At 47.1% G+C, this 17,654-nt stretch overlaps 1 protein-coding gene across 2 annotated transcripts in view; it reads right to left on the minus strand.

The window, feature by feature from the left end:
• The window catches only part of LOC146809407 (transient receptor potential cation channel subfamily M member 4-like), a 388,425-nt gene that overhangs the window by 83,129 nt on the left and 287,642 nt on the right, over window positions 1–17,654 (minus strand). For both annotated transcript variants that reach the window (XM_085616252.1, XM_085616251.1), the window contains exon 13: window positions 63–192. In XM_085616252.1, the coding sequence (XP_085472378.1) occupies window positions 63–192 (130 nt within the window). The remainder of the gene's footprint in view (window positions 1–62; window positions 193–17,654) is intronic.

Below are 17,654 nucleotides of genomic sequence, written 5' to 3' on the forward strand. Positions count from 1 at the left end.
ACTCTAAATGTAGTTGTGCAAATTGTGAAAAAACAACTGCAAGGGTACTCCAGGCTACACACCGATAGCCAGCTGCTCAAACTTGGCCGCCAGCTCCCGCATGGCTTTCGATTCTTCGGCCTCCTGTTCCAGCCGGGACATTTCTTTCAGGATCTTGGTGGCGGCGAGAGCAGAGCTTACAGCGTCGGGGCCCTGGGGAGAGGCGAGAAGAAGTGTTACTCAAGTCTTTTCTTGTTTAATATGCCTGTGTGTACACTCAGTGTAAGCTTACCACTCACTTCAAGACTTGCTCATTCTACATGTAGCTAGAGGTACAAGCAGCAAGCACTACCAAGATGTGAACAATGCAGGGAGTAAGATGTTCTAGGGTGGAGGGAGTGAAACTATTGTTGCGATCATCCGCTGCAGGGTTTGATTCACCCAAGTCAGTGATTTCAGGATGTGCGCACTAATTTCCACAGCCCTGCCAAGTACCACGCAGCTCGCGTTACTGGCAATGTTCCCGCATTAACACAATGCCTGAGATTGTTACGCGAAATAACTGTGGCCTAAAGTGCGATAGGTCCAGTGTCTCACTTTGCTAGCATGAACGGCATACAAGCTGAGCTCGAGTGCTGTTATTCAAACGCCACAGGATGGCGCTATTGCACTACAGGAGGTATGGAGTCTAAATATATTATGACCAGGAAATATCCTGCCATCACAGTAAACCAAACGAACATCAGAGATTTGAAGACAAAACCACACACCCGCATAATTAATGAAAAAAACCAACCCCTACTCAAGCCATAGTATCAAACAGATGTGGATGCCCAGCCGCAAAACGAATGCTGTAAATCCATGCCAAAAACTGGGTCAGTCTAAACTGCAGTAAAACAGGGGCCTAACTGGAGAACTAAACAGAGGGAAGATACACGCTGGGGCCCCTCACATCCTGTAGTCTACATCGGGTCCCACGTGGCTGGGAGCCTGGACAGACTGTTAATTGATCATGACCTGATCATGCCATTAATGTGATTGACTGCCAGCCAGGGCGGCGCAGGCTGGCCAGGGCAGGGAGTCTCTGTTAAATTTATTGTCTCAACAGGTGTCTGACTTGGCTGTGGGATGTGCCATGCTACTACTAAGTGTGGGTGACATTATACTGTTTGCGAAGAAGTGTCACTCATGGTTGTAAAAATGTCACTCATAATTACACGAAAATTATGAAAATTTCACACAAGCAATCTGAGACCTAGCCAGCTATGCTTCTATGGATCTACTGTGAGTAACAGAACTAAAGAATTGATTACATTTTAGTAGGGCTCCGAAGAAGGCCTACTCTCCACTCCCTTTCTCCTTCCCTTTTTAGGTCTCGCCTGACCCAGCGCATGCGCTGGTCTGGCGAGACTTATTGAGAGGGCTCCAAAAAGTGCTACCAGGCCAGCCTAGAGCTACAGTGCATGTGCGCAGGCGCGCGCCGCGCTTTACAGCGATTACTTTCACTTTCCCGGCCGCTTTGATGTTCTATCGCGATCACTTTTGTAATGTGCTTGGTTACCCCCAATAACATTCAGGAGCCAGGACTAGTGCATAAGTACCTTTATTGCAGTACTTGCTATCATACACCCGAGAGAGCGCCGGGCAACAGGCTCCGATCGCTTCTCTCGCTCGCGCTCACTCGCGCATGCGCAGTAGCGTCCAATATGGCCGCTACGCGCATTTCCGCCGTTACGTAGTGCGCGTCAACTAGACCGCGACACTACATATCTCCCCCTTTTATACCACACAAAAACAATGTACCTGACTGGGTGGTTAGTCCATTTCGTAGCCTCTAAACTTGGATGGTCTCACCACCGCTCGCCCAACCCGGGTGTGTCTTACCGGGGTAGTATGTCCTTCTTGACCCCCTTCTGCGACAGGGCTTCCCCTTCTTCCTTCAGGAGTACCATGTCCTTCTCTCTCTCCATTCTCACCCCCTTCCCGGGTCTTTTCCTCCATGGCCAGTCCTTCTTGTACCTTTCTCTCACTGTTTTGCTCTTCATGAATGTTCTCTCCACACACTCCCTTTGAAGCTCCTGCTTCCCTTGTCACCTCTTCTGGTGGTGTTGCCCCTTCCATGTCCTCCCGGGGCCATTGTAGGATTTTATTGCATTTGGCCATACGGTCTTGGGACCACACATTTCCATCGCTGAGCAACGCTGCTCGGTCATACACTTCTTCCACTCTTAGGGGTGGGGAGTATTTGCTTTCTCCCTTTCGCTTTAGAACAGCCAGCTTCACTCTGACCCACTCCCCTTTTTCTAACACTGTCTCTTTCACCTTTTTGTTGCGATTGTAGTATTCAGTATATATATGCTGTGCCTTCTCCAGGTTGTGTTGTACTACCGCTGGAGACCATTTGCTGGTGATGGTTTTCTCTTTCCAAGCAACATTGTCTCTGGTGAAGGGTTGCCTTCCCCGTAGGATTTGGAAGGGGCTGGACCCCGTGCTGGTGGGGGTGATGTGATATGCCCAGACCGTGCTTTGTACTTCCTTTTCCCAGTCTTTGCCCCTGGAGATGGCAGCCTGTATGGAGCCCATTAGCACCCTGTTGAACCTTTCTACTTGTCCATTACTGGCCAGGTGATATATCGACGTATGTCTGAGTAGAATGCCATTCCTTTCCGCAAATCTGGACCATTTGTCCGAGGTAAATTGGGGACCATTGTCACTAATTATAGTTCTGGGGATGCCCTCCCTGAGGAATACCGTCTTGAGAAAACGCAGTATTGTGTCAGTGTCCATTTCCTCTTGAATGTGTACCTCTGGCCACTGAGTATTTGTCCACTAACACGCATAGGTACTTGGGTATCCCCTGATTGTCAAGTACAGGCCCCAAGATGTCCACTGCCACTTCTTCCCACGGGTTACTGGGATTCGTGAACTTTCCTAGAGCAGGCCTCATCGGTTTTAGTATTTTGTCAGCTCCTTGGCACTGCACGCAGTCTCTCACATGCCTCTCCACTTGCAGATCCATCCCTGGCCACCAATACGTTTGTTTGGTTCTGGCTTTCGTCTTCACGATTCCCAGGTGTCCTTCGTGTATTAGACAACAGATCCGGTATTATGTTCACAGGTGGAACCACCCTATTTCCTCTGTATACAAACACACCGTCGTTCCCCACCAACAGCTCCTCTCTAACCTCGTAGAACTGTCGGACCCTGGGCTTCTGTTGTCTCCTTTCCGGCCACCCTCATACGATGTACTTCTTGATTTCTTCCAGGTCTCCATCCGCTGCATACGCATTCTTCCACTCCTGTCTACTTATTTCCCTTTCCGGATCATCTGTCAGGGCTACCATCTCGTCATCTTCTTCGGTGCCGCTGGTGGCGCTTTCCATTGCTGACGCCCTGCTGAGATAATCCGCTATCTTGTTTCTTGAGCCTGGTATGTATTCCACGTCATACCCATACTCCAGGAGTTTTAGCGTCATCTTCGCTATCCGGGGTGTTGCGCTGGCATGGCCACTTGACGTCAAGACCTTCACTAGGGGTTTGTGGTCCGTTTTCAACTGGAATCGCGTGCCCCACAGGAACTGGCGAAACTTTCCCATGGCCCATACTACGGCCAACATCTCTTTCTCGATCACACTGAACTTTTGTTCCGAGGTCGTCAGTGTCCTGGACGCGAAGCTGATCGTCTCCGTCACGCCTCCTTGTCTCTCTTGCATGAGCACCGCTCCTAACCCTTTTTCGCTTGCGTCTGTCAGCACTATCGATCTACCCAGGGGATCGTACCCATGCAGCAGGATCGCCTGGCTGATTTCACGTTTTACCATGTCAAACTCTTCTTGCGCCTCTTCCGTCCATGCAAACGCCGTCTTTTCCCTCGTGAGTTGTCTCATGTTGTGTGTTTTCGTGGCGAAGCCGTGGACAAACTTACTATAATATTCCGCCATCCCTTGAAAGGACCTTACTTCTTCTTTGGAGGCGGGCGGGGGCGCGTCGCAGATGGCCTTCACATTCCCTTTCTTCGGTGTTATCCCTTGTTTTCCAATTTCATGCCCAAGGTATGTGACCGATGTCATTCCGAAATGACATTTCTCCCACTCTGCCGTCAGTCCGTTTTCCTCCAAGATCTTTATTACCACTTCCAGCTTCTCATTGTGTTCTTCTAGCTCCTTCCCCATTACTAGGATATCATCTTGGAAGTATTGTACCCTTTCTATACCTTTGAATAGGCAGGCCATTAGCTTTTGGAAGACTGCCGCTGCTGATGCTAGCCCAAAGGGCATGCGGCAGAACTGATAGCATCCAAACGGAGTTATGAATGACGTCAGCTTCTTGCTCGTGGGGTGCAGAACTACCTGGTGGTACGCCGATTTGAGGTCGATGGTGGAGAACCATTTCACGCCTTTTGTACGTGCCAGCAGTTCCTCTATGCGTGGTAACGGGAACTTTTCTACCACGATGCATTTGTTGAGTTCTCGGAGGTCCACACATAAGCGCACCTTGCCTGACGGTTTCATGGCCACCACCAGTGGTGCCAACCATTCTGCGCTGTCGATCGGTTCAATGATTCCTTCTTCCTCCAGTCTGTGTAGCTCCTGTTGCACTGCCTCTCTCACAGCGATCGGTATGTTCCTCACTTTGTGTGTAACGGGGCTGACGTTCTCCTTGAGAACGATTCTGTGGGTAAATTTCTCTAGTTTACCGATCTTGCCACCAAATATTTTCGGGTGTTCGCATCGCCATCTCGCTGCCGTAGACCATTCTCCATCTAACGTCACTAGCACTTGGGTGTCTCCTCCCGGATTCAGTTGTATTCCCAACTCTCCTTGGTCCATCCACCCGAGGACTGATGGTCCCTTCTCCGCGACGTATAGTTTGCACTGGGCCCTGCGTTCTTTGAAGTGGAACAGCAGTCTCCTAAATCCTACCATTGGGATGGGTTCCCCCGTGTAGGTGACCGGTCGTATGTCGGGCGGTTCCAGATGTGAGCCAAGTGTGGGTTTGAATCTCGCGTTCCACACGGATCTTTGGACGATCGTGTAGGGCGACCCCGAATCCGCTACTATGGTGATTTCTTCTCCTCCAATGTGCATGTCGCACTGGGGCTTGCGCGCTCTTTTTCCGTCGATGCCCAGTACTTGGTCTTCCACACATAGGACTTCATCGTCTTCCTCCTGACCTTCTTCTTCCTCTCCTAGGTCTTGCGCCACGAATTTCACCGCGCGTTGTTACCCTTTCCTTCGACACACCTTCTCGTAGTGGCCGACCAGGCTGCAGAATGCGCACTTGGCTCTGAAGGCGGGGCACCGTTTGTCGTGCGCCGCGTGGTTCGGGCTTCCGCACCTGTAGCACCTCGACGTTCCTTCCTTTTCCTGCTTCCACAGTTGTCCCGTTTTTCCTTTCCCCTTGTTTGTTCCTTTGTACTCTCCTGGCGCCGTTTTTCCTCTTCCGTACTGGTCCGCGTCCTCCATCTTGTTTATCGTGAGTCTCGGGACTTGGTCTCTCTTTGCTGCTTCCGCGCAGCGCTTAGTTAGTTCTGCCCTTTTTACGATGGCTATCACGTCTTTTAGCGTCGCATCTCCACTCGCCCACAATTTATCTTGCACTGTCTTGCTTGTCGTATGCATTACTATTTGGTCCTTAATGAATTTGTCGTGTAATGCTCCAAATTTACATGTTATCGCTAGTTTTCTCAGTGCCGCCACGTAGTCGTCTATCGTTTCCCCCGCTTCTTGCTTCCTCTGCTGGAAATTGTAGCGGTCGATGGACGTGCAAACTGCGGGCCGATAGTGGTTGTCTAAATCTTCAATGGCGTGTTTGAATACATCGGTGTCCGCTACTGGTCGGGTGACCGGTGTTAAGTTTTGGAACACACGTATGCCTTCTGGTCCCAGATTATGTAAGGTTATCCTCTTCCTCCTGCCGCTGGAGAACGCCTCCTCGTTCTCGTCTTCCAGTGCTTCGAGGTAATTTTTGAAGTACTCCCTCCAGTCTTCCCATTTCATTTGGGGCTCCCCTGGCCTTGGTAGGAACGGGACTGGCGTCGTTAATGCTGATGCCTGCGCACTCATCTTGGCTTCCGCCTGTTTCCTCGGACTGCCTGGCGCTTCCGTCCTCTCCCCCTTTCTTCGGGTCGTCTGGTTCTCTTCGGAGCTGCCTGCGCTGTCTCCACCCGCTTCCGCCAGGGTCTCTGCTGCGCCTCGCTACGGTTTGCCTGCTTACGCTTCCTTGCCTCTGGTCGGCACACTTACTTCTCACGTGCCTCCCTCTGGCGTCCGTCTGCCACTGCCGCGCTCTCTCGGTGTGCTGGTGTCCGTCCTATGCCTCCCTGGTCTGCTCACACTGTAGGACGTCGTCCCCTCCGGCTCTCCTGCTGGTTGGGGGCTCTCCCCACTCTGGGGTTCAACAGGGTCCACTCTGTCCAAGTCTCGTCGCCACTGTAATGTGCTTGGTTACCCCCAATAACATTCGGGAGCCAGGACTAGTGCATAAGTACCTTTATTGCAGTACTTGCTATCATACACCCGAGAGAGCGCCGGGCAACAGGCTCCAATCGCTTCTCTCGCTCGCGCATGCGCAGTAGCGTCCAATATGGCCGCTACGCGCACTTCCGCCGTTACGTAGTGCGCGTCAACTAGACCGCGACACTACAACTTTCACGGCCGCAGGGCCTCTTTGCATAGCCAATAGGTCTGGCTTTTGGGACCTTATAAGTATTTAGTTATGCAACTGTTGCATGGCTAAACACATAAGGTCCCAAAGGCGAGACCTATTGGCTATGCCAATGCTTGTTAACACCGCCGCCAACTCGAGACAAAATGATGCCCTTAAAAGGCATTGGATTTCAAGGCCATCTTGTAAACTAGGGCTTTCATTATTGTCTAGGATTTGATGGAGGGTGGTGTGGGCTTCTGAATCACTTCCCATCGAACTGTTGGGGGAAATTTTAGCTCATACCAAAAATCTGAGATAAAGCGGGACGATCAGTTCATTGCAGGATTGTGGCTTGTGAAAATGTTTCGCAAGTATATTGGTTTAGTGAATGAAGTAATGCTGCCCTCGTGTGGTAAATTAGTGTAATTCAGGCCAATAGTTTTCGCTTTATGGAGCATCGTGATAGGTATGTTAAAATGGGACAAAGCAAAAGGCTGTGGATTAATTTTATGGTTTGTTCATAAGAATTTATAAAAGGTACTAGATTAGGCATAACAAACATAAGTAATGTGAAAAATAAGGATTAGAAAAAACATCAGTAACATTTCACATACATATAGGGTTCTTGTGAAAATGTAGAAACCGCCTTAGAATGTGTATTTGTTTAGTACATTTCTGTGTTACGTTACCAGACGGTGTTTATTTTAGTAATAATGGATTTAATAATAACGACAACTCTTGAACTTTAATAGTTGTTCTATGTGTATTGTTGTAAAAATGTACTAATTAATCAACTGCAAACGTTCCTTACGGCTGGCACCCTCTGTCTACTGAAAATCTGTATGTTATGTTTTGTGTATTTGTAAAGCACAATATCACCCGCAAGGGTATCCTGACACTGAGCAAATGTGAGTGCCTCGCCCGCCCTATGGTAGTTGGTTAATTGAGAAGTCACGGCTTCAGCTTCTTGCAGAATTGCAGACCGGAGGAGGAGGTTCCGATGTAGGGTGGGAGGTCGTGCCCTGCTTTAGGAATGATGTGAGAGAACACCCGTCCTCCTGTATCCGAGCAGGGGCGGCTCCTCCGCTATGGCGGAGGAGGGTTGCCCCACTGCTTTTTAGCAGTGAGAAACATAAAATGACAATAACTTAACGCTATTGTTATTTTAGGTTATTTTAGGTTTCCCGTCCTGCAGCTTTGCAGCGGGAGTGTAGGCGGGGCTGCTCGGCTCTCCGAGCAGGGCAAAACAGTCATGCGCATTCCCCTGTTCTCCATGCAGGCTGCATTACAGCCTGCATGGAGAACATGCCCGCCCGTATAGCCCCTGGCTGAACGCTGTGTCACGGCGCTCAGACCAATCACAAAGTTCCATTGAAGCATTGTGATTGGCTTAGGGGAGGGAGCCTGTCTGCCTGCTTCCTGTTCCTGTTGGAGGCAGAAGAGCAGGAGCAACGAAGATGTGGGACCCGGCCTTGAGGTAAGTTTTATTTTTTTATTTCTGACCCCCTCCCACGCGACACCCGCATCCCCCCCACGTCCCCACGATCGCTTCACCACACCCCAGCGTTCGCTCGCCCACCCCAATCCCGACCCCCACCCGCGAGCCATACCAGCCGTGACTGTATCAGAGTAGGAAAGCTGTGGACTGCGTATTCTAAAACAGTCAAATGGCCTTGCACAGGCTCCACACTCCTCCATTAATATAGCGAAAAACATCAACATGGTCAGAGCATTAGCCTCTCCAACAATAGAAATTCATTTGATTTATACTATGTACCACACTTTCTGTACTGGCTGAAATTCCTTACTAAAAAATAGTATTACAAAGGGGCGCTATTGGGAGACGTGACGGCCTCACTCTCATGGTTGCTTAGACAAATTACAATACATGAAAGACTGATGGTAAATCACCAGGACAGTAAATTCCTTCCTCTGAGTTTGGCAGCTTGCATCAATTTTCAAGGTGGCCCCAGAGCCCAGTCACTGAACTAACACCAGCATGTACGGCGTAGACAAAACTCCATTCGAAGGATCTCCATCATCACCATCAGTTATGCACACCCCCATCTGAAGATCATAGATAACCCTAGCCAGGAAAGACTGCCTTCAGTGGACTAACCTCTCCAAGTGGTCTATAACCATAGAGGCAGTCAATATTAGAGCAGCAAAGGTGGTACCATATGGTCCAGCGGTATAAGGGGCCCACTACACTCTAATCAGGACTGCCTTACTAACCAAGCTGGGATGAGGTGAGCCCATTTTCCGGGATTTCTTTAATAAGGTGTTTAAAAAAACGCACACAATTACGTCTATAGACGTGTCCCAGCACAAGGGTTTCCAGTCCTCACCCATGAGCATTACTCCAAGCCACCGTGGCTACGCCACAGACCATATCTTGCCCTGCAAAGCTTCAATAAGGCAACCGTCCATAGGTGGCCTCTGTAAAACATGGCTTTGGACTGATCAGGCCCATGAGAGTTGTGCACTGCTTACAGCCACTCGGCCAGACTTAATGTCCAACTTCTCTTTGCACACCTGTTTGCAGCATCACGCCACAGAGAACGTGTTAAGTGCACAAGCATTAAATTGCAATTGTAAAAACTGTTCTGGAATTAGGGGTGGGCAAAATAGGGATTTATTTCTACAAGTATTAAGTCTAAATCTCACAAAATTCACATAAATTTCATTTTGGCAGTCATCTGCTTGAAAACTGTATGCGTGGTAGCACCTCGCGAGGTAGCATGCAAATGTAGCATCATCGGTGGTAGTGCAGCACATGGCCTGGCAAATAACGACTTTCAGATTACCACAATGTATTTTCTGCTTGAGCCACATGTTCCATGAGCAACCATTACAAAACATTATAAGCCAAATAAAAACAGAAATTAAGTGAAATACAGAAAACCCAATAACTGGCAATTGCACCAATCTGCGCTCATGTAATAAAAGGTTTGTATAGCCATAGCTTAGATCTGGCCTGGACAGGGTTGAGGATTTGAAGATACGTATATGGGAAAACTTCCTTGCTGGAGAAACAGGCTCTCGGCAACTGCAGGTCTTTAGGCTGATCTATTTAGATTCTGAAGATCTAGAACTCTCTGCTCCAACAGTGCCAACCTGTAGCAACAAAAGTAACATCTACTACAGCACACTTGTAGGATCTATATGATAAGCTATTGACAATTATTTTTAACTTTTAGGTGCATTTATATAGCACATTTCACAGTATTTGCAAACTTCCAAAGTTCTTTAGTAATCTCGGTACAGTTTTAGTGCTTAAAACTACTATTCCTCTTTTTATAGAATGCACTGGTTTTCACAGTTTAATGACACTCAGGGCCTCATTTACAAGGCCATTGCGCCTCGGGTGGATGCCTTTTTTTGACGCACCAGTGGCGCAGTGTGCCTGCCCATATTTATATGGCCCTGTAAAGTCACCCTGCATGACTTTTTATATGCCCCTTTCATGCATTACTCTTCGTGAAAGGAGTGTTCCATGGGTGTTGCTGTGGGTGGTCCCACACCATATCCATAGAACCGAGCACATTCCCAGACTTACAAAGTTTTGTAAAGCTGGTAATGAGTCAGAATCCTACGCCTCCCCAAGTGAGGCGTTAAAAGTGGTAAGTGGTAAGTGGTGCAACGGGGAGAAATACTTATTTTTCTCCTAGTGTTTTCCTCTTTCTATGCAGCATGCCATCAAAGATTGTTTTTGTGCAGGAAGGGACACCTTCCTGCACAAAAACAATCATCCCTGCAACACAGGCATCTTTGCCATATGACGCAAGGGTACCTGCGGTGGACATTGCAGCCAATTGTGTGCCAGCGCAGGAGAAAGCACACAGATGTGTTGTATTGTTGTTAATACGATGCATCCCTGCGATTTTAAAATAAATGGCACAGCTCTATGCAGCAAGATGTCTTGCCGCATCATTTTTCTTGTAAATCAGGCCTTCAGTTTTTTGACATTGCTAGGATGAAAGACTTAGTCGCAACAAGACATTGTGCTTCCGGTATTTTATTGCAAAACACGGGCATTACAGTTATCTTTCTCTAATCTTTACCACTCATCAGCAACAAAGAAATAACAATTGTAGCATTTCTGTGAATAAACATTAGTTTACATAAGTGCTGAAGTATACATAAACAAACAAAACACTATGGCCAACAGTGAGCCTCCTTCAGTCCATAACATCCCTGAGAAAGACCTCTTGTTCCTCTTTTCTTTGCTACAAATCAGTGAAATAAGTGTTCTTGATCCCCTTTGGTGTGGCTCTAATTCTGCTTAGATTGGCAGAAATTTGACTTGGTTGCTCTTTTGAGGTGTGACTAAAGCTAGTGCTTTTCGGAGCTTCCGAGGAAGTTGATTATCCACCCTTGAGTCACCTAAAGCCTGTTGAAATGGGGCTTGCTGAGCTCTCATTCCTGGAAGAGCCTGCAGCCAACAGTGGCAGCGGAGGGGACTTACCCATTTGGTGCACAGGAGCTCCCCTATATGGTCAGGTGCCATATGCCTCAGGTGGAGCATAGCTACCCTAAGGCATCCAAGCACTATTTGCGGACGTGGACCTAGATGTCACCTCTACTGAGTGGTAAGTTAGAACAGCCAGGTTTTAAGTCGTTTCATGAAAGACAGATGATTGGTTTCCTGTCGTATGTAAAAGGGGAGCGCGTTCCATAATTTTGCCACATTATAAGCGAAGGAACGGCCACCGCTTCTTGCCCTCTATATTTTTTGGAACTGTTGCAAGCAACATGTTCATTGAGCGGAGGCTTCTGTTTGGGTGGTAGCGGGTGGTCATGAACTCATTGATTACCGGTCCCATACCCAGAAGGACTTATGGGCAATACAGAGCGCCTTGAATTGAATCCTTTATGATTTTGGCAGCCAGTGTAAAGTCTTCAATGCGGGTTTGGCCGATTGTCTATAGGGGAGACCCAGAAGCAGACGAGCTGCACACTTCTGGGTGATCTGTAGTCTGGTTATCGTGGCCTTAGAGGCTTCCAGATAAAGTGTGTTTCCATAGTCCATTCGCGAAAGAATGGACTATGGAAACGCGGATGCCTATGGTTGGCGCTGTGCCAGGACCACCCTTGCGTCCCCACATGAACACCGGCTGTACGTTTCTAGAGGGAGCAAAATGAGTTGAGTCAAACCCTTCCTAGCACAAGCTGTGCAGTGCACTGCCTCCAGCAGTGGAAGCACTTGTGAGTTATTTACCACAGGCTTAGGGCTTGCCACAGAACGGCTAATCATGACATTGCAGGTTAATAGATACTAACAAACTTACACTATTGCCTTACACTGTTAATTCATGATTTGTTTCTACAAGTTGATACACACTTTTATACTTTCTACACTGCCTTATATTGTCAGTTCATTATTACTGATGCACAGTATTGTTGTTAGGGGCCACTTTTAGTGCTGTGCGTATTGGACCCAAAAAATGGCAGATGGCATAGCCACATAGATGTCGACCCGCCATATGATTCCCCGGAGAGGGAATCAGATGTGCGTTTCTCTCAAGGCCCACAGCTTCAACGGTCATGGGTGTTTCTATAGATAACAGTGTGTAGGGTTGTGTCAGAGGCTTTAAAAATCGATAGATGACACACAAACATTTTTGCGACAACTACCTTGCCCCACAGCCATCCTGGGAGAGTACACAGGCAGAGCCGAGGGGTTGCCGGTTCTGAACAGTCTGGCTTACACAAACCTGTGGTGAAGCAAGTTCGCATAGAGGCATGGGACGAACATGTGCTGTTGAGAGGGGTGCTGCAGCATTAGCTCAAGAGAACCAGTGATTCCTGGCATTGTAGGGAACATGAGTGCCCTCAAGCAGGCTATTCCCAGAGGAGAACCCCCTTAAATAAATTATGATAAATTCTGAGACAAAGGCCTGACTCAGACAATGAGATTCCCGCAGGAGGTGGAAAGCTACAGCACAATAAAGAAAGTGACGATGATTCCGCCCCAGGTGATGCCAATGACACAGATGATTATAGACATATGACCTCATCAGGACCGAAAAGATATGGAGTCCTGACCGGATGCAGTGCTACAAAACATAGGGGGATGGATATGTCTCAAGTGAGAAAGAGTCAAGGCAAGCTCGGAGAATGAAGTCTTTGCCCCACAGCTCATTATACACTCCAGTTCTTTGGGCTGAGGGAACTTTCATAAGATGGCCCAATATTTGTTCAAACGACTCAGGAAGCCATTGGACATGGAGGCCTGTAATTAACTAGGAGCAGAATGTCCTCAGGTTATCAAGGGTAAAGTGGTGGTCTCTCAAGAAGTAAACTTGAGGCTTTTGACATTTATGCCCAAAAGCGCAAAAGACCCAAAAGGGACTGATAGAGCCTGGCGCAGGTGAAAGGAAATCCTGCTGGATATCATCTTTCCCTCTACAAAGACACTGAACTTAGTGGAGAAAGCTAAGGCACTGGGGAACCCTGTGAACCCAGATGTGCTGTAAGGCTATGCCCAGAGAGCAGTATGCTTCCTTCTAATGCAAACTATGCATTAGTGGCAAAGGTGAAAATGTTTTTTGCTGAAGATAGACCATAAGCTGTGGGACGAATGCCAACTGATATTGGCACTGTCGCACAAGGCCAACTCTCTGCGGACATCAATATGAAGAAAGCCACCGTAATAGTGGGTACCTACATAATTCTCAGGCCTGATTCTCACTAAAGAAAGTTTTGCTGGACGTTTTCCCTCAGAATGGGTCAAGGTGGGAGCTGCTTGGTTGGTCGAAGTCCTGCTGTGAACAGGTCCCAGGGGAGAGGGTACTCTCAGCAATGGTGGGATAAAAGAGTTCTGTCTGGAGGCAAGCTGGCAAGTTCATCAATAATTGGCAGTTGATTTCTTAGGATGCCATGCTGATTGCAGAAGGTAGCGGGTTTCATCAGGTATTCTTCTCAAACCTGGCATCACAGCTCAATCAAGTTCACAAGTAGCAAATGTGGCTGGACAGAGGTTCTGAAACTTGTGCAAAAGAGGGTAATCATCCGCGTGGACACTTTGGTCCTGTAATTTTTTGAGCAATTTGTTTCTTGTCTTCAAGAACGATTCAGTAGAAATGCATCAAGTTATAAATATTAAGGACTTAAAATCAGTGTGCAGTATAAAATCACTTCAAAATGGAAGGAATTCATCTCCTATGGGAATCCTATGACAAGTAGATTATATGGCATGTATGGGTCACAGAGACGTGGATCTGGTGGTGCAGCATTGGTGCTTCCTACAATTCCAACGGCCGGACAGATGTAGGAAATTTACAGTTTGTCTTTTCGCTTGTTTTCCACTACATGGTGTTTATAAAACTACTCAAATTGGTGGGGGCATACCTGTGATCGGAGTAATACTATTCCTCAACGAGGAGATATTCCTGGTGCAGGACACAGCAACGGTTCAGGATTAGGTTGTGATGATGGGGTCGCTCTTTTTTAAACTCTTTATTGATGTTCACATCAGTAAAACACTGTATCATGACTCGAGTGTTGCACTACTTCTACATATGTGCAGTAGTACATTAATTAATAACCCCCACACCCTCAGTGCTACTCATTTTCTTCTGCACACACATCCCCATTATGCGTGGTCATCAAACATAGAAGCAATTGGCCTGGACTCTGTCCTCATCCCCCAAGTCTATTCTAGCCCCCTTGGTCTGCCTCCTGTATAGCCTCGCTTCCGTGTCTTTGGCCTGTTCTGGGGCTTAACTAAGATTCCAGAATTGCCACTCTCGCCTTTCCATTGTCCCTATGATCCTCCACCACCCTCCTGGACGTTCCTACCTCCCCTACTCCCCCCCCCCCCCCAGCTTTCACACTTGTCTGCCAGTTCACACACCTCAGTCAGCATCAGTGACCATGTAGCCAAATTGTCGCCTAATTTCTCATCTGGTGTCACATGTTTCATACTCTCTTCCTACCCCACCTCTCAATCTGACATATCTCTGAGGCAATCAATGGCGGTGTCGTTGTTGCAGGATCTGAACTTTGTATTAAATTGGGACAGATCAGTACTGAAACCAGCCCAGTGCATGGAATTACTGGGCTCCAAAGTAGAATTGGCACAGGCAAGTTAGAGACTGAATATGAAAAATATTTGGACAATAAAGAAGCAAGGTAGTATCGAGCCCACAGATTTCTTTGAGATACATGGCTGGAGTCGTGGGGAAGTTCTTGTCGATTTAGGTGATATTTCTCAGTCTATTGCACTACAGGGTGCTTCAAACGATGAAGATGTTTCACCTCTTGAGGGTTTTATCCTATGCAGATTAGATCATATAGTCAGAGGCCAAAATGGGCCTGGAATAGTGGTAGGCACACATAGAAGCCTGGAACAGCTGACGATATTTGGTGCAAAACCAGACACAAGTTTGGAATCGGAGGTCAGCAGGTTAGTTTGGGGAGCCTGCTGTGACAGCATATGAACATGAGGACAGTGCCTAAAAAATGTGTTGAAACTCCACATCAATTGCTTGGAGTTGTTGGCGGGTCTTTCACAGTTAAAAGTTTCACCAAAAAGGAGATACAATGTGGTGTCCTTCTGAGAATGTACAATGCATCAGCAGTATGTTATGTCAATCACCTTGGAGGGATGAGATTGAGAGAGGTGTCCAAAACAGCAAAAGTAGTCTAGTATTTTTGCCTCAACTGAAGAGTCCAGAGATTGCAGAATATCTCCCAGGTCTTGCCAACAGAGCGGCAGATTGGCAATGTATTACTTTCTGAACCCGAGCGGTGCACTTACTTCAAGACCAATTGGGTCAATGTGAGTTAGATGTATTTGCATACAGGCCGAATTCTCAGATTGAACAGTACTTTGGCTTGAAACCCAATTAAGGGGTGCTGGAAACAGACACTTTTCACCAAGAAGAGGGTCTGCAGTGAAGTTTTGCTCTTTCTCAAATCTGGATGATTCAGAGGCCAGTGAGTCAGAACAGGAAGGAAGCTGCAGAACTGATTTGATTACTCCTTTCTGGATGACCAAAGTGTGGCATCTGGATTTTCTGGGATGGTCAGTGCAGTATCTGGTATTATTACCACACAGCCTTACGAATCTGCGATATTCGACAAGAATGACTTTTCCCCTTGTGGAGAAGGACCTTGTGAGGCTTGTGGCATAGAAGATTTCCGGTAAAGATGGAGCATCAGAGGTCTCTCAGAACATGCAGAGGAGCTCAACAAGGAATTTTGGGCACCACCTACCTACAAGATCTACAAGGGAGCTTGGACTAAATAGTCTAGCTGGTGTATGGAACTGGATTTGTACCCCACTTCAGCCCTATAGTGCAAGTCTTGAAAGCAGTTTGTGCAACAAGGCCAAACAAAGGAAGTAAACTTCAAGTAAACTATTTCAGTGGGCCACGCTTATAACGGTGGGACCCCTGTGGGTTAAACATCACTTGGTGCGTAGGCTGTTAAAAGGCATATAGATGTAGGTATCTCCTCAACTGGTCTAGGAAGATCTGTGGGATGTGAATCACGCGTTGTAGTCAGAGCGGGGCAACCATGTTTTATCCATCAAAGAATTGTAAGGAACATTGGTTATACTTTTGTGCCAGAAATCTTGTCAAAATATCTCCAATGCCCGAACCTTAGATGTTGTGGGCCGGTATTTTTTACTGCAATGTGTTACTTTTGTGATCTTTAGGTGAAATAAATTTCTAGGGCGGAGTTCTTTCTGGCCTTTTGAATAAATCCCAAATTATGGGTGGTTAGATATCTGAAGAGTATGAGGAGAGGAGTAAGACCACACGGATTGCCATGAAACTTCTTTATCTGGAGCAGCTTCCCCTTTATTTCACTTGATATGCAAAAAAGGTAATAGTTGCTCTGATCCGGTCCAAGATAGACTATTGCAACACTATCTAGGAATAGATACACAACTTCAATCAAAACTTCAGTCTTTGCAGAATGCAGCTGCAGGGTTGCTATTAAAAATTCCCAAATTCAGCCCCACATCTAACAGCATCAAGGACTTTCATGGGTTGCCCGTTCAAGATGGGATCAAATTCAAGGCTTTGTGCATGGTGCACAAGGAATTGTCGGACTTGGACCCCAGGGTTTCGAGAAAATATTTGTCTCGTATGCCCCTTGACACGATTTGAGATCTTCCAATGCTCGGCTGGTTGTCATCCCCAGGGTGAGGAAGGCCAAGTGAGGCGGTAGAAGCCTCTGCTACTTGGCGGGCAAACTATAGAATTCCTTGCCTTCTAGTCTAAGTAACTCTTCTTTCTCCTAGATCAGTGGCAGCATTGTGTTAGCGCTAAGACGCTTCGGCATTTGTGCGCTTTAGAAATATCTTACTTACTCTGGCTATGCAGGTCAAGTGTCTAATGCAGCAGGCAGAAGTGAAGGTTATCATCTGAGGCACATTTCTTTTAGAGGAGTTTTGGCCTCAAAAGGTATTCCAGGTTGCGACATCTTTAGACAATATTAAAAAAGCTGTAGACTAGTCTGGTGACTGTCTTTAAAAAAGTAATATTAACCATTGAGGGGGTGGCATCTAATGCTATTAATAAGCTGTGAAGTATCTTAATAGTAGCCTCCGTGTTTTGCCACAGAATCTATGCTTCATTAACAATAGTCTGGATTCTATAAAAGACATAAGGAGAATCAGCTTTACCGATGGAAAAAAGATGGGCGGTTATGGAGGAATTTCTATTGCTGCCGATAATGTAAAAGTGAGATGTATGTGGTTATTTCTTGCCTATCAAGTACTATTTAGGACTGTCTTACATTGTGTTCTCTTCTTTTCGTCCCCACCCAACTCTAACAGTTGTGCGTTTCTCAGGTGATTCTCAGAAAATACAGTGACTGAAGTGGCTGAAAAGGATGTCTTGGTCATCAACGGACAGGTTAGGATTATTTTGTGACCTTCGTGGGGGCGGTGGGGTTCTTCAAACTAAAGAAAGAGGGGGAGAGGATGTATTTCTCAGGAATGGTATTGACTGAAGGAGGCTAACAATTGATAACATTTTGTTCATATTTACTACAGCGTTCATGGGAGC

Source organism: Triturus cristatus, chromosome 7, assembly GCF_964204655.1.
Source record: "Triturus cristatus chromosome 7, aTriCri1.1, whole genome shotgun sequence".
Classification (NCBI taxonomy): Eukaryota; Metazoa; Chordata; class Amphibia; order Caudata; family Salamandridae; genus Triturus; species Triturus cristatus.